The sequence below is a fragment of the Drosophila eugracilis genome, unplaced genomic scaffold, assembly GCF_018153835.1.
Source record: "Drosophila eugracilis isolate 14026-0451.02 unplaced genomic scaffold, ASM1815383v1 contig_551, whole genome shotgun sequence".
Lineage (NCBI taxonomy): Eukaryota > Metazoa > Arthropoda > Insecta > Diptera > Drosophilidae > Drosophila > Drosophila eugracilis.
Genome location: NW_024573429.1, coordinates 32,138 through 59,546, shown reverse-complemented (window position 1 = coordinate 59,546; position 27,409 = coordinate 32,138). Strand labels below are relative to the sequence as shown.

The 27,409-nt window shown below is 35.0% G+C and overlaps 2 protein-coding genes across 8 annotated transcripts; both read left to right on the top strand.

Annotated features, from left to right (window-relative positions):
* Positions 1 to 429: 429 nt before the first annotated feature.
* Positions 430 to 1,900, top strand: LOC108103955 (abscission/NoCut checkpoint regulator). The gene is made up of 4 exons (XM_017209718.1): positions 430 to 587; positions 672 to 916; positions 973 to 1,444; positions 1,524 to 1,900. Exons 1-4 carry the CDS (start codon positions 540 to 542, stop codon positions 1,782 to 1,784), a joined length of 1,026 nt encoding a protein of 341 aa, XP_017065207.1. The 5' UTR covers positions 430 to 539; the 3' UTR covers positions 1,785 to 1,900.
* A 761-nt stretch (positions 1,901 to 2,661) lies between these two features.
* Positions 2,662 to 27,323, top strand: LOC108103957 (disintegrin and metalloproteinase domain-containing protein unc-71). 7 transcript variants are annotated; one of them, XM_017209723.2, is made up of 25 exons: positions 2,662 to 2,887; positions 3,270 to 3,391; positions 7,585 to 8,312; positions 9,053 to 9,103; positions 9,238 to 9,386; positions 9,472 to 9,528; positions 9,633 to 9,706; positions 9,775 to 9,847; positions 10,031 to 10,177; positions 10,251 to 10,550; positions 10,617 to 10,786; positions 10,857 to 11,026; positions 11,099 to 11,262; positions 11,451 to 11,615; positions 11,678 to 11,822; positions 11,883 to 12,054; positions 12,215 to 12,334; positions 12,426 to 12,603; positions 12,779 to 12,929; positions 16,365 to 16,503; positions 20,407 to 20,565; positions 20,815 to 20,876; positions 22,774 to 23,557; positions 24,653 to 25,009; positions 25,487 to 27,323. In XM_017209723.2, the coding sequence occupies exons 3-25, from the start codon at positions 8,243 to 8,245 to the stop codon at positions 26,064 to 26,066; spliced, it is 4,437 nt and encodes a 1,478-aa protein (XP_017065212.1). In that variant the 5' UTR covers positions 2,662 to 2,887; positions 3,270 to 3,391; positions 7,585 to 8,242; the 3' UTR covers positions 26,067 to 27,323. The 7 variants fall into 7 exon arrangements, with proteins under 7 accessions (XP_017065212.1, XP_017065211.1, XP_017065210.1 ...); XM_017209722.2 differs by having other exon boundaries at positions 3,257 to 3,391; XM_017209721.2 differs by having other exon boundaries at positions 2,662 to 2,900.
* The last annotated feature ends 86 nt before the right edge of the window (positions 27,324 to 27,409 follow it).

The following is a 27,409-nucleotide window of genomic DNA, read 5'->3' as shown; positions in this document are numbered from 1 at the left end:
GTTTTGACAAAGTTAGAGCTAAGAAACGGCAACAAGCCGGTCTTCCTGCTGTCAAAATACGTAGCATTTTTGGGTTCTCCAAACTCGAAAGCATTTTGCTCATAACTTGGCCAATAATGGTCCAATTATGGAATGTAATACCTCGTTGAGCGTGCTTTTTTATTTCGTATCAGAAGTGCATTCACAGTTTAAAATAAAAAATTTGGGCTATTTTTCTAAAATTTGGATGATGGTACCCCTTATCAAAAATGCAATAAACCGTTTATCCCGATTTCCCCCAAAAATTAACAGTATTTTGCATTCAAATCTTAAAATATAAGTTTTTGATATTTTCTAGTATTTAAATCGAAATCAAAACAAAAAACAGCTGTTGTGAGTCCAATGGCTTTATCGTTATCGATAGGTAACACTGTGGTGTGGACTGTTTTAAACAAGAAGTATTGGTCGACCATCTCTAATTGGACTTATCTTGACTAAACACAACAAAGACAAATTTTTAGTTTATATATGTTGACTTGCAGTTGCTCAGCCAGGACAAAATGAGTTGCTTTGGTTGCGGTCGCAAGTATGGTATATTCAACAAAGAAGCAAGTTTCGCGCAGCGTATTCATACGTTGCATATTTAAATATATGGAATACAAAGATTACAACTAACTATTCAATTCCAATAGTATGGATGCCCAAACTGCGGCTACTCATTTTGCTCCAAATGTTTGAAAAGGCCGATGCCTGTGCCCCGACATTCGGGAAAGGTACTAAATGTGTGTCTTATATGCTACGATAAGTTATCCAAACTCCAGGCCAGTGCCGATTCCGATAAGGTTATAGACTGTGAGGCCCTGCCCGGGGTCTTAGTCACCAAATTCTGTCTACCTCCTCCAGCCAAAAGCTTAGAAGATGCCGATGTGCTCTTTGGGTAATAATTCCCTACTATAATCCTGAGCCCATATTCATTATTAAAGCCAATTGCAGTGAAACCTTGCCTGTTGAGGAACTACCAGAGGCTTTGGTTCCAAGTTCCAGTTCAGCACTACATTCCAAAAATCATAAAGATCATATTGATGAGAACCTGGACAGTGAACTGACGAAACGAATGCAGAATTATAAACGTGTTGATGCCACAGATGATGAGATTAGAGCTCGTCTTGCCAATCTGACGGGAATACCCAATAACAAAAGTTACGATAAAAAGGTTTTGCTATTATCCACTGACCAAAGAAACGACGAGGAAAAAATGAGAGATCTGCTCGAACAGTTTGTCGAGGAAACCCAATTGGACCAGCAAGTCAATATGCAGAGGGATGATTCCATTTCCGACATTGAACGACGTCTGCGAGCTCTACGTGATACACCCGTCGATTCAGATACAGGCCCATCGAAATCCCAGATGGACAACGAGGAGGAAGTGGACGATGAGATTCTATTACAAAACATAATGAAAAAAGTTTGTAGACTTTAACAGCCATACTGTCATTGTTTTAGCAAGATAAAGATATACGAAATCGTAATTTTTTTCTTTTCAGTATGTTGACGAATCGCGCTTACCAACAGTTTCTCAAAATGAAATCGGTCAAATTAATAGCACGGTTCCCAACATTAACACCGAAGAATTGCCCTGGTGCACCATTTGTAACGAGGACGCGGTTTTGCGTTGCCACGGATGTGGTGGAGACCTCTTTTGCAATCAATGCTATAAGGAATGCCACGATGACGATGAGGACTACCGCTCTCATGTCAAGGAGAAATATTCTGCGCCGCCAAAGCTTGAAGAAAATCATTTCTAATTGTTAAAGATTACTTGGCTATAAACGGTTTTGTTTTAATTATACGTTGCTTACAAAAAAAAACTTTGTAGTTCTATCTCGCTCTTATCTATGCAAAGTATATTTTTCCACCTTTCCACCTTTTTGGCAATAAATTATGGTGTTGATAATTTCTATTTTGGGCCATAAATAATTATAAAAAATACGAAAAATGAAAAGATTTTCTTAATCATGCTCTCCAAAAAGCTCGTTTTTTGGCCAACACTAACCGAAAAAGGAATGTTAAGTTTGAAAAATTATAATACCATTTGGCGTAAAAGTATATTTTGTTTGAGCTAAGCGGTGGGGAGGCGTGGGTAATACTTGAAACATAACCCTCGTTGAGCATTTAGACCCAGTTATCACAGAGCTGTTGTAGTTTTTAAGATCTCAACAGACTATTCATACATATATAATATATATATATACTTTAGTTCCGTTTACAATTACGCACCTTTGCACGAATATAATATATCCTATTGCTCTACATAACGGGCATAAACAGACGTACCCGGGATGGTAAGTCTGGTCGGGGCCTTCAACTCCTTGGTGGATTTCATTACATTTTTTTTTGGCGAGAGTTGGTCGAGAGAGCCATGTCGGAATCGAAATGGAAACGGAGTCTTAAGAATCCGACCCGACCCTCCAAGAAACCGAAAACCACGAGAGCGCCATAAATTCAAAGAGAGAGAGAGAGAGTGCGAATCAAGATGCTGAGATGACAATGCCGAGATGACGATGACGATGACGGGATGACCGGGATTGGGATTCCCAGTTGTCCGGTTCTCTGCGACTGCGTCGAGCTGGCAATCGTTTTTCGCCTGCCTAAAATCCTGCAGACGTGTTCGAGAGCTTTAGAACGTTGTTTGCAATTGCGGAAAGCGGTAGCGAGGCATGAGACACGGCGTTAGTTTTTAATTGAAAAGAGTGCAAGATGCAAGAATAGCCGAATAGTTCGAGCAGCCAGCAGCCAGCAGAGCAATAATTAATCGAGGATTTATTCGGAGTCGGCGCCCAAAAGATCTAACTTAAATAGTCAAAATAGAATATTAAATCAATTATTATTGACAAAAGGCAGGCAAAAAGTATATAACCCAAGTATTTCGTTTTCAAATCCCAACACACACCGTGAACTTTTAAGTTATATATATATATATATATATATATATATATATATATATATATGTATATATATATGTGAAAATTCAACAAATAATTACTAAGAATAAAATGATTGACATAGCAACGCAACGCAAAGAAAAATCGGCTAAAAACCAGCACATTTTAATCAAATATGGGAAAAATTAAAATAGAATAAATATATATATATATTTCTCTATATATACATATATATATATATATGCTGAAAGCGAAAGGAGAAAAGATCATAAAATACATATTTTATGAAAATTTTTTGCATATTTTTTTACTGTTTGGCCAAATAATAAACTGAGTGTGTTCATAAAGCAGTACAATGTAAAATTATACGCAAATTCAAACGCAAGGATAACAAATAACTAAATTAGTTTAGAAACAAAAAAAGAAAACTGTTTCAAATGGATTCAGGCGAATTTTCCGTATTTCCATAGGTAAGTAACTTGGTCCACGATAAACAAGTACAAACCCGAGGATAATGATTTTTGTGCCATTACGTACACATATCTATTTTATATATGTACAAATATCTCTGCATATATACATATACAAACTTTTGTGGTATACATAAGCTAAATGATTATTGTGGCGATGGGATAAGCAGATGGAAATGGTTAGTTTTAATGGCCATAATTACGTGGAAAATGTATACTTTTGCGCAAAACATACCACATGCCCAGCATACTTACTATCATTGCAATTGCGAATATATTGTCCCAACTCTCGACTCTTGGACGGAAATGAGGTGCGGCTGACTGCGCATGACCAATGAATAATAGCGATACAGAAATGCTTTTATCCCACACTTTGTATTCCAATGCATATCTGGATAACCTCTCTCCCTCTCCAGTGTATTGGCACGCAGGAATTGAGTTGCAAAAAACTAATTCTGGTTTTGGTCTTTTGGCCAAGAAGTTAACCAATTCGCCGCCTTCGTAAGTTAAGTGTGTCAGGGTTTTGTTTTTGTGATTTGTGTATTTTTTTCGAAAATACATTCACTTGCTCTTCTGCCAAGGCACATTTATCCACAATTATTGTGGGTCTGGGCATGCGTTGCCATTGACCCACCTACCCGAAGCTCTGCACAGTAAAAAAAAACATAATTTTTGTTGTAATTTTATCTCTTTTTTGTTTATAATAAAGTCTAAAGGACTTTGTTAAAATGTTTCAACACAATGACCAAAGCATAGAATAAAGTACACGGCAGTTTTATCAAGTTTTAAGTGATTGTAAATAGTGATTAGATGAAGTTAATAAAGGCTTTTAAAGGTTAGATCTCTCCTTACAAATCGCTGAAGCCACTGAAAGTGGTAAACAAAGCCAAATAACAGTTATTATTCTAAACCAGACAAAATAGTGAAACAAAATTTAGTTTTAAATATTTGGAGTAACGCAATTCAAATTCAAGTGACAACGCCCACAAACTCGCTGATCTGGAAAAGGTGACGGTCCTGCTGATATACTTAGTCGATCTATCTCTTCAAAATCTTTTCTCGAGCCTAGAGATAAAAAAAGAAATACTATGGTATATCTGAAACGAAAGAGAAAATAAGTTTATAAAATATTGTCACTATAGATAAAAAAATGGAAATTTACATGAAATAGTTTCGAATTGTTTTTAGTAAAGTAGACAATAGGAGTCCGTTTTTATAGTTAACACCCACTTCCTGTTTCGCTCTGTTATAAAGATGGATTAGCTTGGCCAAAGAGATTAATATCTTCATTGAGCTATGGACTTTTGATTGTAGATTGGTAACTTATTTGTTTAATGTCAATGATTGCAGATTAACTTTAATACTAGACCATAAATATTTCCAGATGAGGAATAAAAAGTCATAGCCTACGGATTGATAAAATATAAAAATAAACTTGTTGTTAGCTTTATGAAAAGTTCAACAAATTTTTTGGTTTATCGATTAAAAATAAATAATTTAAAGATATTTAACAATTTTATCATAAACAAAACATATTAAATTCAGTTTAAAACTATTATTATTTTCGTGGAGTATTTTTTCAAGTGTAAAACTATAAACTATTGTCCATCTAATTGGTAGGTATTTCGTAAAACTTTTTGGAATCATGGAATCCAGATAAAATTCGTAAAAATGTCAACTTCCATTTGTAAAAAGTTAATGAATTAAAATATAGTATTTAAGCTAAACTACTTTGTCATCCAATTGTGGTTCAAACAAAAAAAGGGGAACTTTAAATTAGTAAAGTTGTGAGCGCTGGCATTTTGTCGCCACTAGAGAAATGTGTGTGTCCGTGTTTTTCGTTTTTTTTTTTTTGTGCTGATGAAATGTGAGGGCATAAGTAATTTTATTGGCTAGATTTATACACATGTGCACTTTTCCATCTTGGGCTTTTCCGTCTAGTCGGAGGCTGCGCAGTCGCCGCGCCTCTCGCGTTCTTAATTTTTATCCCTTTATTTATTTATTTTCCTGTCAGCTGCCGCTGCCTCAGCCGCTGCTGTCTGGTCCGTCTGTCCAAGGTTCCTGCCGTGGACGTCCTGACACCAAGGAAAATAAGTGGCAATCCGGACTCCGGAGCCTCAAATGCCAGCCATGTCATATATCTCAAGCTCAAGACTAACCTATATTCGAGAAGTTGAATTCCCATCTCAGTTTGTAATAGTGCCTGCTGACAAATAACAGGTCTTGCATATATATGTATATATATATATTTCTGGGCGTTTGTATATGTATATACTCTTATATCTAAGATATCAGTTCAACACCTTTGACCGGTATTTACAACTTTACATCTTTTGAGAAAAAACCACAGAACATCAAGGAATATATACATGAGTTGAAGCCTTATTTATTGCAAGTAAGGATTGTAAATATAACTTTTTAATATATGTATTTTTGTTATTTTAACTTTAAGATAACTAATAAAAGGCTTTGCAATTATAGGAACTACAGAATTTGAGATAAAAGATTAAAATTCATTTCCAAGTCCAGCCACGCCCATTTGCTAGTTGCAAATTGGCAAACGTTGTGACATACATAAATTTTGAACACTGAGATTTTTTGGAACTGCAATACCTCAACATATCTACTCATATTTACAAAATTTGTTTTTTTAGTTCTCTCTTTAAACTCACTCCCCTTTTTTGTTACGACCAATCTCATCCCCCTTAGCGGCAATAAATTATCTGACTGTCTCTTGGCCCGAATTGACCTAAATTCTAAGATGGCCTCATATAAGCGAAAATTCGATAAATTATAGCTAAGCATTTGGAAATTTTGAGAACCTGTTGATTCGCAACATACATATATAAATTGACTGTCTTTAATGTCGGAAGAACAATATTAGTTTTGTAACTAAATATAGGTAAGGAAATATGTAGCACTACACTTTAATAGAAATAAAGATCGGGTTCAAAAATTTGATAGGAATAACATTTCCTTATGTTTGTTTGATTTTTTTTATTGCATAATTTTAAAGGCATGGAAGAAGAGAATTTGAGGCGAATGCTCGGGGAGAACAAAAATCACAGTAATTGCAAACATTTAAATTTCCCGAATGTAAACAAAAGCTGCCGTCAGCAGCGCAGCTTTCCATTTTCCATTTCGATCCTAAAAATTATGCTTTGCTCTGCTTTTAGTCGCTGATTAACTTTCTGTGCAAGCAATTGAAATCTGACCATAAATATAAAAAAATACACAGATTCGAAGAAATATATATTCCTGTTTTATTGTGATTTACAAATCATTATAAATATTGTTATCTAAAAACTTCTATAATCTCAAAATAGGTAATATTGATATAAATTCAAAACCAAGTGAAAGGCGATAAAAAAAAGTTTACCTTTTCAAAATCCAAGGCTTAATTGTTCATTTTATTTTTTATTGAAAGTACTTACGGACATTCGGAAATGCATTCGCAATTGCAATCGCAATCGCAATCGCAATCGTCTTGCCTACCGCCTAATGAATATTAATTATTTAATAGGATTTTTCTGCTAATTGAATCTTCTTTCTACAATTTCTCTGTCACCGCTAAATGTCTGTCCTTGCCTAATTAGCGCAAATTAAAATTGTCGGCTGTGGCCTCGGTGCGCTCTTCAACTGTCCGGTGCCCAACATTCAACATTCAACATTCAACATCCAACATCCAACATTCACATTCACCTAAGTGCCAACGTGGCTTTTCATTAGTTTCGGTTGGGCAATCCCCTAATGCACATCTCTAAGCAGATTTAACCTGAGCTTTTCTTGTTTTATAGTAGTTTATTTTCCCTATCGAAGAATTTTTTTTTTACATATCTCAAGAAAAAGAGAAAATGATTGTGACTCGATTTGAAAAATATAAACTCTTGCTGATATCACCGTAAAATTTGTGTGATCATGATGGGCATGGTTTATAAGTCAAAAAAGCTGTGCTTCAAAATTGTTATATTTTCTAAGATCAGTGACGGTTGTTAACTTTCCAGAAATGTGGCTTAAAGCAGCGGCATCCTATTTTGTGAGTTTAAAAACAAGATAATGCCTAAAACTAGCAATATTCTTGTTGGAAAAGGGTTAAAGATAAAGAAAGTTACATTATTTTGTAACCATACCAGCTAATGAACTTCGTTTTAAACAATATTTTAATATTAAATCACCCTCTTTTTTAATTACAGCACCAAAGGTCATCGCTTGCTGAGAAGTTGGTGCGGATTTTGATGCATTTTAATCGCGCTACGGTTGTTATAGAAAAGCGTTTTGGGAAACGTACCAAAGAGTGATTATTATATTTGAATTTGATATCATTATCTTGTTTATTTTCCGAGCTTCCTTGAGCCAAGCCAAGCCAAGTCAGTTCGTCGTGTGATGAATGCACAATCCCAGCAGAATCTGCAACCCATTAAAAACCAAGCCACAGCCTCAGTCACGAATGCAAAACCACTGCCACTGACACACAGCAAAAGCAAAATCCAAATCGAAATCTAAATCCAAATCCAGGCCCAGACCCAATTCCAAATCCAAAACAAAACAAAAACCAAAACCAAGGCCCAAACCCAAATGAAAATGAAAATGCTTGGCTAAAGTGGTCGAATCGAATTTCCCATTCCCAATGGCTTAGAAACGAGGAGAGAGGAGAGATTACTGCAAATCAATTCAATACCACAGATACTAAAAAAAGGGAAGTTAACTAATGCAAACAGTAATTTTTAAGTACCATATGAAGACAGTTTTCTATAAATTATTACTGAGAGGAATTAGGAGAGAAAACTAAGACTTAGAAGTGGGGCTGGATTCGACAACTTCACTTTTAATCACAATATTGCAGCCGCCGTCATGTGGATAAACATCGCCTATTTAATCCTCATCATTGCTCAGCTGTGCGTTTTCGTCACATCTGCGGGGGGTAAGTACTTTTGTTATTATATAACAATCTTCTATTTGGCCTAACTAATTGCATTCTGAAAATCGTTTTTGCATTTTCCTCTCAATCTCATTTTTATAAGAAATTGAAAAATTTTTAATATTAAAATGGTTTATACGAATATAAAGATTTTCGGACAGATAAATGATCCGCACTGACACTCGTTACAATATTTTTTCGCTTTTAAATTAAGCAGATTAAACTTGTATATTCCCGATAAGGCGAATAGTTAAAAATCGTAACCTGGTACATGTCACAGCAATTTTCAAGCTGATTTTTATCAAAACTAACACTGAAACAGGCTGTTTCTCAGACGTGTGTTAAGGTATCAAGTCTACAGAACTATATATTAAATTGTTATAAATGCAGCTGGGTGTTGTAGAGTTTTAGAATTCCTACGCTTTACCGTAGCATACGAAAGTCGGCAAAGCGTTTGGATTCTGAAACCCTACCGATCCGTTATCTTTTTATTAACAATAAAACAATCCATATTTACTAATTTTAAATGTTTCCCTAGTGTTATAATTGGGTATTATAGTTCTTTTATTGGACTAAAGTTGTTTTGCAAAGTTTTCAAGGGAAGAAATAATCGTATCTTTAAATTCTTTTATACATTTTGATATCATCGCTTTTCACCTTCACTTTGCGCAAAGTCCTTTCTTCTTTATCGTATTTGTTTAGTGTAAATCAACCACTAAAATCAATTAAAACTCTTCTTACAGAAGCAGATTACACACTAGATGATTCATTTTGGAATGAAGAAAGTCCTGTTGGTAAGTAAAAATTAGCATATTAGATTGATTTCATATATTATATTATTTAGTGTTTTCAAAGTTAAAACCTGCCTTAAGATGAATACAAAAACGAAATCCCCATAAATGATATAATTATGTGCATTTACTTTTAGGTGAAGTGGAACGTTTACTTAAAGAATACAGGCAAAATCAAGAGCTTGTCCGTCGAATTGGTGGTCACTATTACCAAATTATATATCCAGTACAGCTGCGCCATCACGAGAAGATGGGCATATCCACGCGTGAAGTCAGTCTCCCTAAGGTAAGAAAATCGTTATAAATTTATACAAAAAATTTATTGTCTTGGAATTCACACTAATTAATTTTATTTCTCTATAACTTTTTAGCCGGGACAAAGACCTCGACCTCACGACGACAGTGGTTTTAACAGAGGAAGAACAAAGGTACGATTTGCAAAAGTTTTGGTTTTATAAACTTTGAAAAATGAACTTTGGTTTTCTGTTTAGTTTATTAATTATCTTAAAATAATAATTATTTATACTTACAGAAACACTTCCATCGCACATCGCTGCTAATAAAAGCATTTAATCATAAATTCCGTTTGGACTTGGAGCTTAATTCGTAAGTTTATTATCTGAAAATAAATAAAACATTTATTTATAAATATCCTTGGCATATATTCTTTTCAGACAACTTCTTTCTCCAAATATACAGCAGAAACATTACCACGTGGGTGGATATCTTGTCGATGGAAACCGACATGTGAGTTAAGGTTTCAACATTTTGAGAGTGATTTTAGTAACATTTTTACCCTAAAAAGATATAATAGAAAATTCTTTAAATTCTTTTAAAAACATTTTTCTGAATATTGATCAATAACGAACAAACTATGGATAACAATATTTATATAAACAGTAAAAAAAATTTCCATACACTTTTTTATAGGATATCGAGCACTGTTACTACCATGGGACCGTAAAGGATTATCCTGGTGCCAGCGCAGCTTTCCACACCTGTAACGGCGTCAGTGGCGTCATACACATTGGCAACGAAACTTTCGTTATTCATCCCTTTTATGGCGGGGATCTATCGGTAAGATTTACATACTCGTACATCAGTTTATTAAGAATATATATACATATAATGATTTTTGATTTTCGTGCAGAAACATCCTCATGTTATTTTCGAGGCCCGGACAAAGGCGAACAAAGGATGTGCCAACTCGGGAAATCTGGACTCGTGGCGGCTGTCGCGTCGCACAAAGCACTTGTCCGCCGGAGTTGCGGGCGTCGTTGAGGAGATCCTGCAGGGCGGCATGGGACGCAATAAACGGGACGTCAGGGAGGCCACCAAGTACATTGAAACGGCCATTATTGTCGACAAGGCAATGTTCGATAAACGAAATGGCAGTACTCGCGCGGAGGTTATCCACGATGCCATTCAGGTTGCCAACATAGCCGATCTGGTAGGTATTATTCTGGCTTCTATTGTAAGCTCAAATGAAAATTCTTCTATATATATATTCCATCAGTATTTTCGCACTCTAAATACCCGTGTTTCGGTTGTATACATTGAGACTTGGGGCAAAAATCAGGCCATTATCGATGGAAGTAAGGATATTAGCAAGGCGATATCTAACTTTAACGATTACACCTCGAGAAATCTGTTTCAAATCGAGCGGGACACCACGCAGCTGCTCACGTAAGAGATTGGTTTTGGTTTTATATATTATATAATATATGATATATATTTGCCTTATTTGATCCATTAGTGGTGAAACATTTGCCGGTGGAGAGGCTGGCATGGCCGTGCCCGAAACTGTTTGCACACCACGTGCTGTGGGCATCAGCGTGGATGTCAACGTGTATGAACCCCACCTTTTGGCGGGCACAATGGCCCACATGATTGGCCATAACATCGGCATGGGACACGACGACGGACGTAAGAATTATCTCATCAATATTCCAGTCTGCTTTTCAATACAGAATCCTCTTTCCTCTTTTTGTGCCGTAGGCGAGGAGTGCTTCTGCCGCGACTGGCACGGTTGCATCATGGCCCAGTCAATTGTGGGCCAGGAGAATGTCCAGCCATACAAATTTTCCGAGTGCAGTAAAAAAGATTACATTGACGCATTGCGGACTGGCCACGGATTGTGTTTGCTCAACAAGCCAAATGAGGTGAGGACTCAGCTGAATATTGCACTTTATTTTACAATTGTTTCACAAGATACCAAACTGAGTTGGAACCTTTTGGGAGTTACATCTGCGTTGAACCAAATCACTTCTAATGCCCTTCTGTATGCTATGTTGAAGAAACTTGTTATATAACTTATTGTCCTCTTTTTAACCCTTTTCATTTCATATAGATTGAATTACGACGAAATTGCGGAAATAAGGTAGTTGAAGAAGATGAGGAGTGCGATTGTGGTACTTTCGAGGAGTGTTCTATGGACCCGTGCTGTGATGGCATTACATGTAAACTAAAATCGGAGGCCCAATGTGCCAGTGGTGAATGCTGTGACCAATGCCGCGTAAGTTATTGATTGGCTAATTGACATAACTCGACTAAATCTAATGTATTCCACACTATTAGTTGCGCCCAAAGGATCACATTTGTCGTGACACCAATAATGAGTGCGACCTTCCTGAATTTTGTGATGGCGAAATTGGCCAATGTCCATCTGATGTATTTAAGAAGAACGGATCCCCATGCGGACTTAGCAAGTCTGGCATCTCAGGTTAGTAAACTATTGATTTATATACAATAGGTACTATTTTTTGATTTTTTGGTCTTTTAGGTTATTGTTTTCAAGGATATTGCCCCACGCTGAGTTTGCAATGTGAGGCCATATGGGGTTACGGGGGATCAGCAGCGGATCGCCAGTGCTATGAACAATTTAATTCTAAAGGCTCAATAAACGGGCATTGCGGACGAGATGCCAATGAGCATTATATTAAGTGTGATCCAGAGTAAGTCCTTCATTATGATAGCTTCATTATAAAGATTGGTATTCATTAACAACATAGACAACTTTTAGACTACTCTATGAGAGGTTACAAAATATTTTTCGACATTTTTGTTTAATATTTATAGTTAAATATCGTTCACAATTTCAATTTCCCCGCACAGAAACGTCCAGTGTGGAACCCTTCAGTGCAAGGATGGTGAACGTCAACCAGTTAACGATGGTATCGACCAGCTTTATTCACGAACAATCATTTCGATCAAGGGCCAGGAATTCGAATGCAAGTGCGTAGCAAGACCAATATGGGCTAATGGGGAGGGAGATCAGGTGATTGTTCCGATAAAGATAGTCTCACAATTGTTTGAGTATTCACAGGGCGACCAGCGGGCAAGTGGGCTCCAACAGTTATCCAGAACATGGCCTGGTCAAGGATGGAACTCCGTGCGGTGATAATCTAATATGCCTGAACCAAACGTGTGTCAGTCTCTTTCCCCATGTGGATCAAACCAAGTGCCCAGCAAATTCACAGGGTCAAGAGTGCTCCGAACACGGTGTAAGTTCATAAATAGTGCCTATGTCACTCTCTCTATTGCCATAAAAAAAAACGATGTAGACTTTATTGTTGGGCATGCTGCTGACATGTGAATACGACGATGTGCGATAATGCAACAAACTATTACCACGACGACCACACATATTTTGCATATGTTTTTTTTTAAATTTTTCAGGTCTGCACGAATACGAACCGCTGTTTTTGCGATATGGGATGGGGCGGTAACGACTGTAGTTCTATCGTGCTCCTCACAACAGCACTGCCAACCGAAGCACTGCCCACCCCGGAAAATACTATCAAAATGGAAAAGAAAGAAACCCCATATGGTAAGAAATGACTATGGTGTCGAGTTCAGCTTCCGATGCTTGTATCTTACCTTGCGCCAGCTGGAAGAGACTTGTGAACAATTAAATTCTAATCGCATTTCATCAAATCTATATCGAATGGAACTGGTCTAAAATCGAAACAATACATTATATCATATAAGATTTTCACCAGAATACCAGAGCTTTGCTTGAATCAACAAAAGTCTTGTTTATCAAATTTAAATTTGTTAAGCAAAGTTAAAGTTATTTTTACAATCAAAACAATATTTTTGTAATACAAGCGTTAGAAAATATTCATGCAGGGCTCTTTTTAATACTAAATAAGTATTGTTGAACGAGGTCAGAATCGTTGGCAACTCACAATTGTATAATTGGGTTTAATCCAATCATTTGCAATTCAGTTTTGTTACTTGTATGACAATGGTAGTCAGATCGGTGATTTGTCATTTGAACCGGAAATGCAATTTCCGTTTAAAAAGGTCAGGTTAGAACACCTTAAATAATAGTTTATTTAAATGTTGACATTTACATAACACCAATATTTGGGGAACTTTCTATATATATTACTTTAATAATGCATTGTTATTGGTTGTTTTTTTCTATATCATCAACTCACTTTTTTAATTTTGTAATGCAGAATGGGTGTCCAACTACACACTGTTTTAATTAAAGGTGTCTTTGAAAGATCTTAGTTTTTATACCCTCGCAGTGTAAAGCTGCCTAAAGAGCCGAAACATTTTGAATACCCTGATTACAAAATACCTGCTATTCACTGATCAACTTGCATTTATTCTATCTTCGATTTATAACCATTTCAAATATCCAGCTATTTTTTTATTTTTGGGAACATAAATGGCAGGTATCTCGAGTTAATCATTTCACCTTTACAATGCACGCAAATATAATATTTTTGTCGATAGCGTCCCTGATATTAACTGATAACTTTTAAGCAGAAAACAATAATTTTTAATTTGTATTTTCGGAAGAACGTATAATGAAATTTAAAAGCCGACATACGAAAAATTGCGCATATAATCTTTATATAATTTGATTAAAAATAAAACGCAACCACCATTTGCAGGCACCTCTGACCAAAATAGGATCAGCACATTAACCATGGTCATCATTTTAACAGTTATCGTCAAATGTGTCTTCATTAGTTTTGCAACACTGGCCGTTTGCTACAGGTAGAGTACCGAGCAAGTCATGCTCTTCCTCTTATGAATTTAGCAACACTACCATCACCACCACACACACAAGTACATTCCACAAGTCAATACGTTTACTTTCAATATTTAATGGCTACATTTTAATACCACATAACATACTTCAAGCTTACAATTACATATCTACAGTATGAAATATCTCTCCTACAACTGTTAAAGTTACAATTTCCTGAATAGTTATTTAATTGAGTCATTTTATTTATTAATCATAGCTAAATGTTTTGATTGTTCTTATTGTTGTTGATGGTTTGAAAACGTATTTAATATTTTTTGATTAACCTATTCAGGAAAATGTATCTTACAGATGTTAGGTTTATATAGGCCTGATTCTCTTTAATGAATGTACATTTTGTTGCCCTGTTCTGATACTTTCACTCTCAACTATGTCTAATATAAGGTGGCTTTCAAAACATACTTTTCTCAATATTATTTCAATCAAATCAGAACAGGATTGATGCTCAAGTTTCAATTAGGGTTTTCCTTAAAATAATCTCCTCTTCACGCTGCTGAATTTTTGTATCTAAATAATTGTATATAAATCTTTGCCACGCGCTATCCTATATATTTCAATATGAAGTGACTATAAAACATTAACATAATCACATTAAACATTTTACTTTTTGACTGCCCTTTGGATTTTATCGCTGTGTGTAAAATATTCGTAGTGCTTTTATAAGTTTCGAAATTGTACGTGCTTGTAATTTGTCGTCGTAATCTAAAAATGTATAATATCAATATTTTTCGGTTCAGTTTATTTTGGTTTTTAATTCTATTTTGATTTTTCATATTATTTATGACAATATGCATATAAGAACATATCCGCAAACATAAAATTAAAAAAAAAAAAACAGCAAAATATTCGAAATAAATTTGAGAACCAAAAATTATTGTTTATTAATTTCTATAAAAATTGTTATAATTAAACATGAGAGTTTGTTAGGCCATCTTTTTTTATTCTTATTTTTACTTACACCTCTCGAAAGCACACTCACCAGAACACATAATCAGCCATCATTTATCCACTTACGAACACTATGCGCCGTCTTTTTGAGTCCGCATGGGAACAAAAAATAATATTTAAGGATCGAAAACACAAAGAGTCAAGAGGTACTGAATTTCAAAATTCAGTTTCGGCTACGAAAATCCCAAAATGTGAAAAATCAAACAGTTTTACTGTTTTTGGCGAAACATTCTTAGAACATACGAGTATAACGATGTTTATAAAAAAGAGGTTGGAGAAAACCTGAAAAAGTACGTTTATAAAATGTGGAGTATATTGCTTAGTAATAAAACTAAGTGTAGACTAAATATTTTCTTAATTCTCCGTAGGTATAAAAACCAAACCTTGTTAGAATGAGCTCCCAATTTATTTAATAGTTTTTCTCTAGTATTTTACGAATTTTGTACATTTTGCAATGCAAAATATAATGCACAAGGTTTTGTGAAACGAAAGTAGTCTCAGATTCTATGCCATATTTCTTTTGTTTAGTTACGTTTTTACGAAACAAGTCTGCAGAATAAATTTAAAATAATACTAAACAAAAATATAAATGCTTACAATCAGTCATTTCACTCGGGATCCAAAATAACATTTAAGTTCTGAGCCGAATGTTCATTTTTAGTGGTAATTATGCCAAATACGATTACCATTGTCATAGAAAAGCAAACAAAATAAGAAAATTAACTTAATTTTAAGCAATTGTGAGAGTACCTTATCCGTTTTTGGCCATTCCCAAAACTTTGGCAATCCGAAGAAGTTTTTCTCAATGAGAACACATACTACAATGTATGCATGTTATCGTTGTTATTTATTGTTTACGTATTCTTATCAATTAAGAAAAATGATTAAAAAAAAGATGCAAATCGGTAAAAGAAATATCAAAACCCAAAAGAATGTGTGAAATGCCTATTATAACTTATTTTCCCCCAAATGCAACAAAACTTTGTATTTCCTTGTTTTTTTCGGCTGACTCACAACCCAACTGCAATAATGAAATGAAATAACTGCGAAATATCGTCCTCGTTAATCACCTGGCGTATCACTACGTAAACCAATATAAAAAATCTATCATACAATATAATAAAATGAACCAACCAAAATGTATACCTCCACCCATTTGAAATCGAACTTAACATACACACACAAATGCAATACAATGGGGCACATAACGAAAAAAAAACAAAACTTGGCTGAAAATTTCTCGTATAGAGAACTACCACGGCTCAAATACAGTGTTCCTAGTCGGTGTTCTAATGTCAGTTGTAGGGTTCGTTTTTATAACATTCACCTTGATGGCATTGTGCTACAGGTCAGTTGTAGTACATAGAAACTTCTCCCTGTGTCTAAGGTTAGTTGAAAAGAAGTAATGAAAAAGCCAGCTTTAAATACAAATACAAATTACAACCACAAAAAGAAAACAAGCAAAAAGTAACATAAAAGTATATTTTTTTAAAAACTTAAAAAAAAAACACTTGCAAATGCAAATATGCAAAAAAAAAAAACTTTAGTAAATTTGTTTTATTTGTTTCGCATTTTGATAAATTTGTCTGTGTCGTTGCATTAAAACCATTGTCATTGTTCATTTTTGTTAAGCTTCATATAAACAACAAAAAAAAACACAAAACGTACTTACTTCTTACAACGTCTTAACTAAAATCTATTATCGGTGGCGTACGTTGGATTTTACTTAAATATTTCATTGATTGTATCTCAGTAAATTGGTTGGTATTCTTTTTTAGTTTAATCGATACAATCATATATAATATTTACTCTGAGTCGATTCGCGTACGCAACTGCCTACCTCACACTTGCACATCTCTATACATCTTATTATATTTCCAATTCTTACACTCATAAAAACATTTTTCTAAATTTTAGAAATATTGCATTAAAATTGTTGCAGACTTTCAATGTAAAATATAAATATTGCTATTAATCTTTACCTAAAAGAGATTTCAAAGAAACTAAAATGTTTTTCGAATGCATTTTAAGGCAATTTTTAAAAATATATTAGAGATATAAATCGCCTTAAGGTTAAGCCAAACAAAATTCTTGTAAATGTCTTGATATAGGCACAAAAACAATAATTTTTTTGTATTTTTTTAACGCATTGATAGTTTTAAATCGGTATGAAAAATATGTTAGAGAGAGAGACTCTGGCCTTAGCCATTCTTTCATTTCTATACCTATAAAAATATGGGAACCACAGATCCTTAGGACTTGGAGGCGTTGAAATGGGCAAAACCTTAAGAAAAAACGTGGATTTTTGCATATGCAATAATAAATTCTCTTAAAAAGGATATCAGATATATTCTTAAAAGATGTAGCACTTAACCAACCCGACTTTAAATTATTTTTTTATAGACGCCCCTCTAAAGCTGTACCAATAGCTTATACAGTACAAAAATAACTCTGTTGGTATTGATTTAGGTAACGAATGAAAAACCTACGGAAAAACCATGAAATTCTTAAAGTACGACGATTGGTTACGATTTAAAGAACATGACTCTTGTCAACATAAAAAGTTAAGTTAATGTACCTGCTAAAAAAGTTTTATTTTAAGTTGTTTTCTTTAGAAAAAAAAACGAAATATTAAAAAAAAACGAGTTAATAAGGATTAGATACATTAACAAATTAAGTAGTTATGATATTGGTTTCATATTTTTATTGAACATATTTCATGAATTATAACTTTTTGTTAGTCACCGATTCTGGCTTTAAATTATTATAGTTTCTGAGTCAAATAGCACACAATTTGAAAGCGGCTATACAAAGGATTGCCATTTGTGTATGTTATCGTTGTCGTCAGTACGGCGGTGATCTCGTTGACGTTTTTCATTACTACTTTTGTTCAGTTTAGTCTGTCCAGCACTATAATCATGCCAAAAACTATATATCCATATATATATATATGTATAATCAACAAGAAAAATAATGCTGTTGTTTCTGCCACCATCATTAAACATACCTGCAGTACGAAACCGATACCGATACCGATACCGAATCCGAATCCGAAACACGGGGCATATTATCATAAATAGAAGTGTGCTCTATAGATTTCATAGATATACTCGTAGACCCGACCCCAAGTTTAAGTATTTTAAGTATTCGTAATAGCCCCGCTAACTTGCAGCCCAAAGCCAAGAGTAGATATATAATATCCGTGAAGTTTTTGTTCCTATATATGATATATGGGAACTATATATATACAACATATATACGATCCAGGCGATAGCTTGCGATTCGAGGCGATCAATATTTTGACTTCTCTTTGCGCTTAGGGCCCAACATAGATGAAACTGACTTTGAGCTATGGTGGTGCTTTCTGCAGAGTAAGCCTCCTGTGTTCCGAAAAGCCGTCTTTATGAATGCGAATACGAATACAATGTACACACATAAAGCATTTATGTTTTGTTTGTGTAATATGGTATGAACATTGGGATCAAAAATACAACAATCACATACAGATACATTCACATTTCACAGATACGAACACAATAACACGAACAGTTACAAGTACAGTTACAGATACAGTTACAATGGCCCAAAACGTTATGGAAACCGAAAATACACCCACATATATTACAAATACTGTCGAAAACATTGAAATTGGAACTACTTAAAGTACAAATTAACTATATAGTAATCGCTACCGATCATTTCCCGGTTAAACTATTTAAAAACATTAACAACTTTTCGTGCATGCACAAAAAAAAACACACAACCGCTAAGAATGTATGTTTTTACAAACAATATCAAAAAAAAAAACTTGCCGTGCGGAATTTGTTAAAAATCTTTCGGTGGCTTTCCAATACATAAACAAATTAATTACATTTCAATTTCAATTATGTTTCTTTTTAAACAATCTAAATTATTTCCTTCCTCACAACAAGTTTGAGCCGCACTGCGCGTAGTTGCATGTGCCTTAATTATTAGTTTTTATTCGGAGTTAGTTTCATAATCTATACCTGGTTCCGCATGTGAAACATCAAAAAAAATCTTCGTATTCCTCATACGTTATAAACCATCAAAATTTTTAATTCTTTCGCTTGTTAGTATTCATTTAAACTTGGGCCTTATCTTATTTTTTAATATTATTTATTGTGAAATTTCTAATGCTTTTACGCCATTTTATATAATCTTCGCCTGAATTATACTTTATTTTTATTTTTGAATAGCTTCCATGTTTTGTATATATATACATGTATACCCTTGCAGATTTTTCAACAGATATTTAAAACACCAATAATTTTGTCTGTTTATACTTACTTATACAAAATCCAATGTCCAAAAATGACAACTTTTTAAGAAACGTTAAAAGGCTGCTGATTATTGTGATGTACTGTAAATAAAATAAAAACGTTTTTGTATGACTGCAAGGTATAAAAATAACTTCGGCTTAGCCGATGATATATAGCTTTTTTATCCTTTTTATGACCCTCAAAAGTATGCATGAATATATATTTTAAGACCAGGCGTATAACTCTGTGTGTTAATTTTTACAAACATATATACAACTCAAAACAAAAATCTTTATATTCAAACCCAAAATGTTTATTCAAAATCTGTAAGCATTTGATTAATTAAGACTCTCATTGCAACATTTCGTTTCCAAACAACAATCAACAACAACATCAATATAATGATCCAACAAAACAAAATCAACAAAAACCAAATTAAACCTATTCAAATCGGTATTTATGAAATCAAAAAACCAAATCCTGATATAAAAATCCAATCAAAACATATTTCAACGGGCTCTTAAATACACACGCATGCACATGCAATTATATAAAAATAATAAATTAAAAAAAATTAAATTATATTAAACTTAATCTGGTGCATGCGTGTGTATAATGTGCACGTCTTTGCCTCATACTCTTCAAATAAAACCATAAACATTGTTTATTTATTTACTAACCGAACCAAACTGAACCAAAAACCAAAACCAATACTAAAAAAAAACATATACAAACCTACGATATTTACCCATCAACCACGCTTCCTGCCTCCCATAACTACAACAACACTCTGACGTAAAATTGATTTTGCTGAATAATGAAATAAAATAAATACGATAACTGACTTCATATATCTGTAAAAACACGCATAACTTTACGCTTTAAATTATTACACATACTATATACATTGGAGTGTATGCAAAATCTATAATATATATAACGCATATAAATGAATAAACAACAACAACAACAACAACAATCTGAATATGGGTACCGATGGCCACATATAGGCGAAAGACCACTACGCTAAAATACGATCCGCCCTATTCGAAGAAACCGATTGCAAAAAGTTACGGTGGAGCGGCAACTGCGCCGAATCATCATTCTGTTGAAGAGGTCTCCTTGGATGGATCCAGCAAGTTAGTCTATGCCAATCAAACTGGCTTCAGGTGTGTATTTTTTCAAAAAAATTCCACAACCTTACCTTGTAATAGCTATGTAAACGATGTATAAGGAGACTGTGAGACTATTTTCAAAGCATTTTAACTGATTCACCGTTTACAACAAAGTTATGCTCCAGTAATCGATGCATCAGTAATTCTGATACATATTTGGCAATTTATAACTGATTCATCGTTTACAACCTATCGCAATAAGCCTCAAGATGTATGCACCTATTTTATAATTATCATTCACAGGGACAAGGGCATTCATGGACGACGCTACACGACATGTGGCGAGGACGATCAGTCACATGCAGGTTAATACATTATGTTTACAATTATTCAAATACTTGTGCTTTAGATTAGATACACAAACAAAGTGGCTAAGGGGTGTCACTGAAACCTCTTAGATCCGTATTATGAATAATGCTTTTAAAATCATTATTCTTTCTCTTTGAGATTTCAGTGAGATCCCCGACTAAGAATTTAGAATTGCATTTAAGGGGAGGTTCTCGTTCTATTGACTATAAATTCTTTAATTTTCACTAAATTTAATGGGGACTTCACACAAAATATATATATACGTAAAAGGCTTCAATATTATATATATTTTTCACACATTCACCGATTTTGCATCATGGGGAACGGGAATTTCCCCCTAAAACAGTATATAATCGTATATTAATGACAAAAACGGTTTGGCATAAGTTGTGTTCCTATGTTCCCGCTTAACAATTTAGATGCCTTCCATGTTAACAACCTAAATTTAAATAGACTAATAATTGATTAACGTTTATTGCTTGTACTCTTCAGAGCTTCTATTATTGCAGTTACAGTTTTACTATTACATTAATACTCTCAATAGCAAATCATAAGTTTATTTTCAGCGAACATGTATGTTATTTATATATATACGTATTACGTACACTTTCCCAACAAGCTTCTAATGTCCTTTTTTAACGACCTAAATTTTCACCTTTTTTGCCCGGGCTTTTCTTTAAAAAAAATGTTTGTGGGCTCTATTAAAAGTCCTTTAACAAAATTACATTTTAGAGCACCGAGCTTGCGACATAAAAAGGTTATTTTATATTCGTGAGATTCGTATTAAATGGATAAAAACCTTTCGTATTTTGTAGTATATGTATTTTTGATCAGAAATCAGTATCCAAGTCGATCTGGCCATGTCCGTTGAAACTTTCGAAATCCCTTTAATTGTTTTTACCTATGGGTGTACCCATAAAAGGGCTGCAAGGCTTTAGCTATATTATTTTATATTAGCATTTTAAATGTTATTCATGTTTATTTAAATAAAGATATAATTTAATTAACTTCAACTTCACTTAAGGTTATTTTATTTTTAATTTATTTTATGTTGCCAAGATAATTTTAATATTCAAAAAAACATCGATGGACTGCAGCTTGTTAAAAGTTTAGGTTGATAAATTGGGCATGAATATTTGCACTTGCATTAAAAACGAATTTGCCTATTTTTATGAAAATAACAAAGAAAATGTAAATGAAAATTATTTTGACCGTTTTTCAAATTTCTTGGTATTATAATTATTAATAATATTTGTAATTATATTTGGATGCAAATTTTAAAATACTTTTCACATATCCTCTATCTTTATCAATACTCGTAGAGTTAAGGGTATTTAACATTTTATAGACATTTCTATGTATATGCATTCATGATCAGTACCTACATGCAAGTCAAGTCCGTCTGTCTGTCCAAAAATTAAACTATATTATCTTAATAAAAAAAACACAAAGCCGCATATGAATTTTGTTAATTCTTCAATTTCTGGTTAAGCATTACTTTCCCAAAACCGATTTTATATATTTATTATCTTTGCATTGACTTGCATGGTAATGATGATCAGAAATATATATAATACTCTGGGTTACAATACAAAAATTCGACTAAAATTAGGAATCTTTTTGGCTAAGGGAATACAAAAATTCACAAGTAGTATTTATTGTTATGTGGAAGTTGCATAATAAATTTAGCAAAAAACAAAAACAAAACAAAAAGAAAGTCCAAATAAACCAATCAATATATTTTACTTGTGCAATTAAGTATTAAGTCATCCCCACTATAATCGCTGTTTTGCAGTCAAGTGCCTTTCTCTACCAAATTTGTATATTCCTTTACATGCACATTGGAACTAAATACTCACTTCAAACTTAATGCATTATTATTGGCTGCCACAGAGAAGGGTATATTAAAGAAGCACGGCTATGGTCTGGTGCACGGTGAGCAGCTAAAAGATAAATGGGGCGATGACAATCAGTCCGATAACCTCGAGCTTATAACCCAAGACGGCACCCTGGCATCGACGAGCGGCGGTGCGGCTGCCTCCGAAGTGGAGCGTACGTTGAAGTCTCTGAATGGGTATCATGAGGATATATTGGAGGCGCTGCGCAATGCTGCCACACACCGTGGTACCGGAACCGGAAACACGCCCGTTGGCAGCGGCAGTCTCAGCGAAGAGATGTTGCGAAAAACGCTGCAGGATTGCAACAACTCGCAGCTAGGATACTCGGCTGAGCAGTATAAACGGAATATTGGATCGAAATCGAGTTCGCGGGAGAATATCTGCGATAATGCCGCCGTACATGCGATCATACTCGACGGCAGCGGAGCTGGCCTCGGTAGTATGGGACTGGGATCGAGCGTGGGAGCCGGTGGCGGATCGACGACTATATCGGGGGGTATACCGCATGGCGGTACAATGCTGCACCATCATCGATCGCAACATCAGCTGCATCAGCCCTCGACGGTCGCATTGCAGCCGCAGCAGCTGGATGATGATGATGCTCCGTCGACCGGACCGCTGCGAATACGTAATCTGGAGGATTTAATAAGGCAACTTGAGCACCACTCGTCCCGTCATATGAGTCCCAGCGGATCCGAGGATATACGAATGTCGGAAACAGAAGCCGATCGACACTATAGATTAGAAAGTTCCGCAGCTTGTAGTGAGTCATCTCAAGGGTTAGTGTTTATTTTCTGCTTCCGACTTAATCTCACCGTAAACCACGTTAACGTATTGGCACCGAGTCAGTCAGACACCCGAAAAGCCTGTCCTGTCCTGTCTTGTCTTGTCCACCATTCAACTAAATATCGTACATTTTTTTTCTTAACACACTTCAACATTAAAAAATGACTAACAACTGCTGTGTCTATGAATATATAATTCATAATTTCTTAGAAGTTCTATTACACCTAAATGTATTGCGCTTTGTAACATGGTATTATAACGTAGGCAGTGAACAGTTGCTTCCCATTAACCAACCGTATTCTTAATAGTCAACGCGTTATAATTTTCCAATAGTCAATCTATGATACCAAAATTTCCAGTTTACCCATAACTAAATCGTAGAGCAAGTGATTAATATACCTAATATATTCGATGGCTTGAGAGTATCTCATATTTTCATTAAAAAAAAACCAAAAAAAACAACCAAAAAAACGAAAAAAAAAAAAAAAAAAAAAAAACTAACGATGACAAAAGCTTCATACTCATCAAAAAGCATATACAAAAACTCATGATGTTATTTTAAACAGAAAACTGACCTACCATTAAGGCATGAAAGCCACTGCTTGTTTGTACTGCAGTATATTAAATGTAATTCAAGCCAATGCCAATTTATATTCGCATTTCTTGCAGGCTTCAGGCTGGAATACCTTGTGTGATAAAGGTTGGTTGCCACTCTAACTAACTTAACTTAACACCATCTTGTCTGGTCTTATTTCTTAAGGGTCTTGACTTCACATCGTTTTCCTATTTATATATGTATAATCACTTGCACATTCTTTTAACAAGGCATTGTAATAGATGCGTTGACATTGCTCTTAAGTTCCTCATGGGTATCGGTCTCTGTTTTGGTCTCGGTTTCAGGCTCAGTCCAAAATCTCGTTTGCCTGTCGATTTCTAAACAATACAAATCAAAAAAAAAAAAAAAAAAAAATAAAACAAAAAACAAAAAACCTACATACCAAAAAGTCCTCAACCCGACCCTCCATTAACTCCCATGCCACTAAATAATTTGATTATTTGCTTGCCTTTTTTATCCTTATCGCCTATAGCTCCAATCAGCAAATACCACAATCTCAGAAAACCGCTACAATTCATGCGTCTTACAGCAGAAGCTGTCGTCCCCGTTCCGATGAGGAGTCAAGATTCACATTCGGTGGACGCTACCGGCAGCCGGCATCTTCAGGACGACACGCGCCGCACCAGTCGCATTCACCTCACGCATTCGGGCACCATACGCACCACTCCCATGCCCACGGACATGCCACGCACGGTCCACACTCGTCGCACCACTCATCACACACTCATTTGCAGCAGGAGGACGAGGGCATCTATGAAACCGCTGACCACCACGAGCGCCAAGTGGTTGACGCTCGGCTAGACTGCCATGAGACACCAGATAGCGAGAGGTAAGTTCGTGCCACTATTTCTGTCTCTTTATTCCATTACCAGGCCATTACCCTTGTCCTTTCCACGAGGAATCAATTGCTTTGTTTATTGTTCTCTTAAAAAACTCTTTTTTTTCTTGAAAATTATCAACCGAGCTTGCATTTATCCTGAATCACTAAGCTTTACATTTTTATCATTTGATAAAAGCAATAATTTGTTGTTAAAAACCACAAGAACGGAATCGATGTACCTTTTAGTTATATAAATTCCATATTTATTTAATAAATTTGTGGATGTTTAGATTCGTAGTACTGTGCCTTAGAAGCTTTTATTTTTTAGAGGATGATATAAAGCATTTTTCATTTTTAAAACCACTTTCAAAACGACTCCTACCCAACGAAATCCTTGTCAACTAACCAATCCCATACCTCGTCCTCAATGGCCCCCTTTTGTTCTTACCATGTGCCGTTGTTCCTGCTACGATTATTATTTTCTAGTGATGACTTTATTCAAGCTCAACAACAGTTAGCCCGGTGGGCGAGTGAGGATGTGGTATCCGTCGTGGTATTGGACCAGCCGCCATCCGGTACAATGTCGGATTCCCAACCATACATCGACGTCGGACCCATTTCGGGGGCTATAACGCAGCAGCATCCGCATCAGCAGCAGCAGCATCCGCATCAGCACCACGGCGATCATCATCAATCCTCCGCAGCGGCATCGGGATCGGGAGCGGCAGCGGCGACGGCGGTAGCCAACAATTCCATAATGGCTTTGCCAATCGTCCCAAATGGTATAAATGTAAGTCAGAGGGACTATTATCCATCCCCGCCCTCAACGGAAACGGAAAGCAGTGGAAGTGTTATCCAGCCGCCCATTCGTCGCGGTTTGCAATCGGCAGCAGACACGGCGGCACTAAATCAACATCAGCATCAGCAGCAGTTGCAGCTACTTCAGCTGCCAATTTATCAGCAGCATCAGCATCATCATCAGCAATCAGGCGATACCAGCAGCAGCAACAACAGTCAGTCCGAACAAATCATCGAGAATGGCTGCTACCCGGAATATAAGCATTGATATTGTTATCTATATCATAGACATGATCATGATCATCGTTATGATCATCATCATTGTTATGGTTACATCCAGAATCGCGCATAGGATCAACAATCAGCCACGCCCACTCCACTCACATGTGCCCGGAGCCAGCGCGCAGCTAGCTTTCTCTCTAAATAATGAAGTTTGTATCGACCTTTATGATTACTTTAGCCTAGTTACCAATACGTTGCTCGTGTATAAGCACATAAATAAATTTAATTTTAAGTAGTTAAGTATATAAATGTAAATGTGAAGACAAAAACAAAACTAGTTAACGTAAAATGGAGCGAAGCAAAACCAACACAAACAAAACCCAAGCAAAATAAAAAAAAATTAAAAATACAAGGAGGATAAACGGAAAATGGAAAATGAAAAACAAACTTAACAAGCAACAAAAAATGTGTATTCTTATGTGTGAGTGGTAAATACATAGCCATACTTTATTCATAGATTAATAAACAATTATTAAGTGAGTACATCCCAATTTATAGTTATAGTCGTAACAAGTGCGATACGTATTAACAACAACAACAACAACAGCATTAACGAAATAAAAATAAATAAATTGGGAAATATTTACATATTTTTTGCATACCTCGGACCAAGCAATGCCAACGTTCGAGTAGGAAAACTTTCAGAAAACCGAAAAAAGACACAAAACCAAAAAGACAAAAAAAACAAAAACTGGAAAAAAATAAATAAACACAAAACCGCAGCTGTAAATATGAAAAAAAAAATTAATATTTATGCTAGTTAGTAAATTATACGATCCTTTGCTGGACGTGTAGAGAACTTGAACATTTCGATGGTCACGGATAAGCGGCAGGAAAAATACAATTGTGCACTGGGCCCAGCCCGGGCTTTAAAAACCCCCTTATTGGGGCAATCTTACACCGACTGATAGAAAATTTTGGGCTATATTGCCAGTTCTCGTTCAATAATCTTAAAAAATAAAAAACCAAGAAAACAAAAAAAAAAACGAAGTGAAAATGAAAATGAAAAAACAAAAACGCTATATACATAAATAATTAATAATTCAAGGAAAACAAGAAAACAAAAAATTAAATCGGAAATATTAATATCTGTATGGTTAAAGTATGAATATGATCAACATAAAATTAAGGACAATGCTAATGTTAATTTATCGGTTTTGAAACATCAGTAATATATCGTATTGTACCGTAAATTAAGCCATTTAGAATGAAACGTACGAATTAAAATTATTTTCCAGCTTTACAACATTATAATGTCTTAATTTCGGGGGCATTGGCTTATGTATTTACCAGAGGGTTCAAAAACATTTGTGTAACGTAAGTATTTTC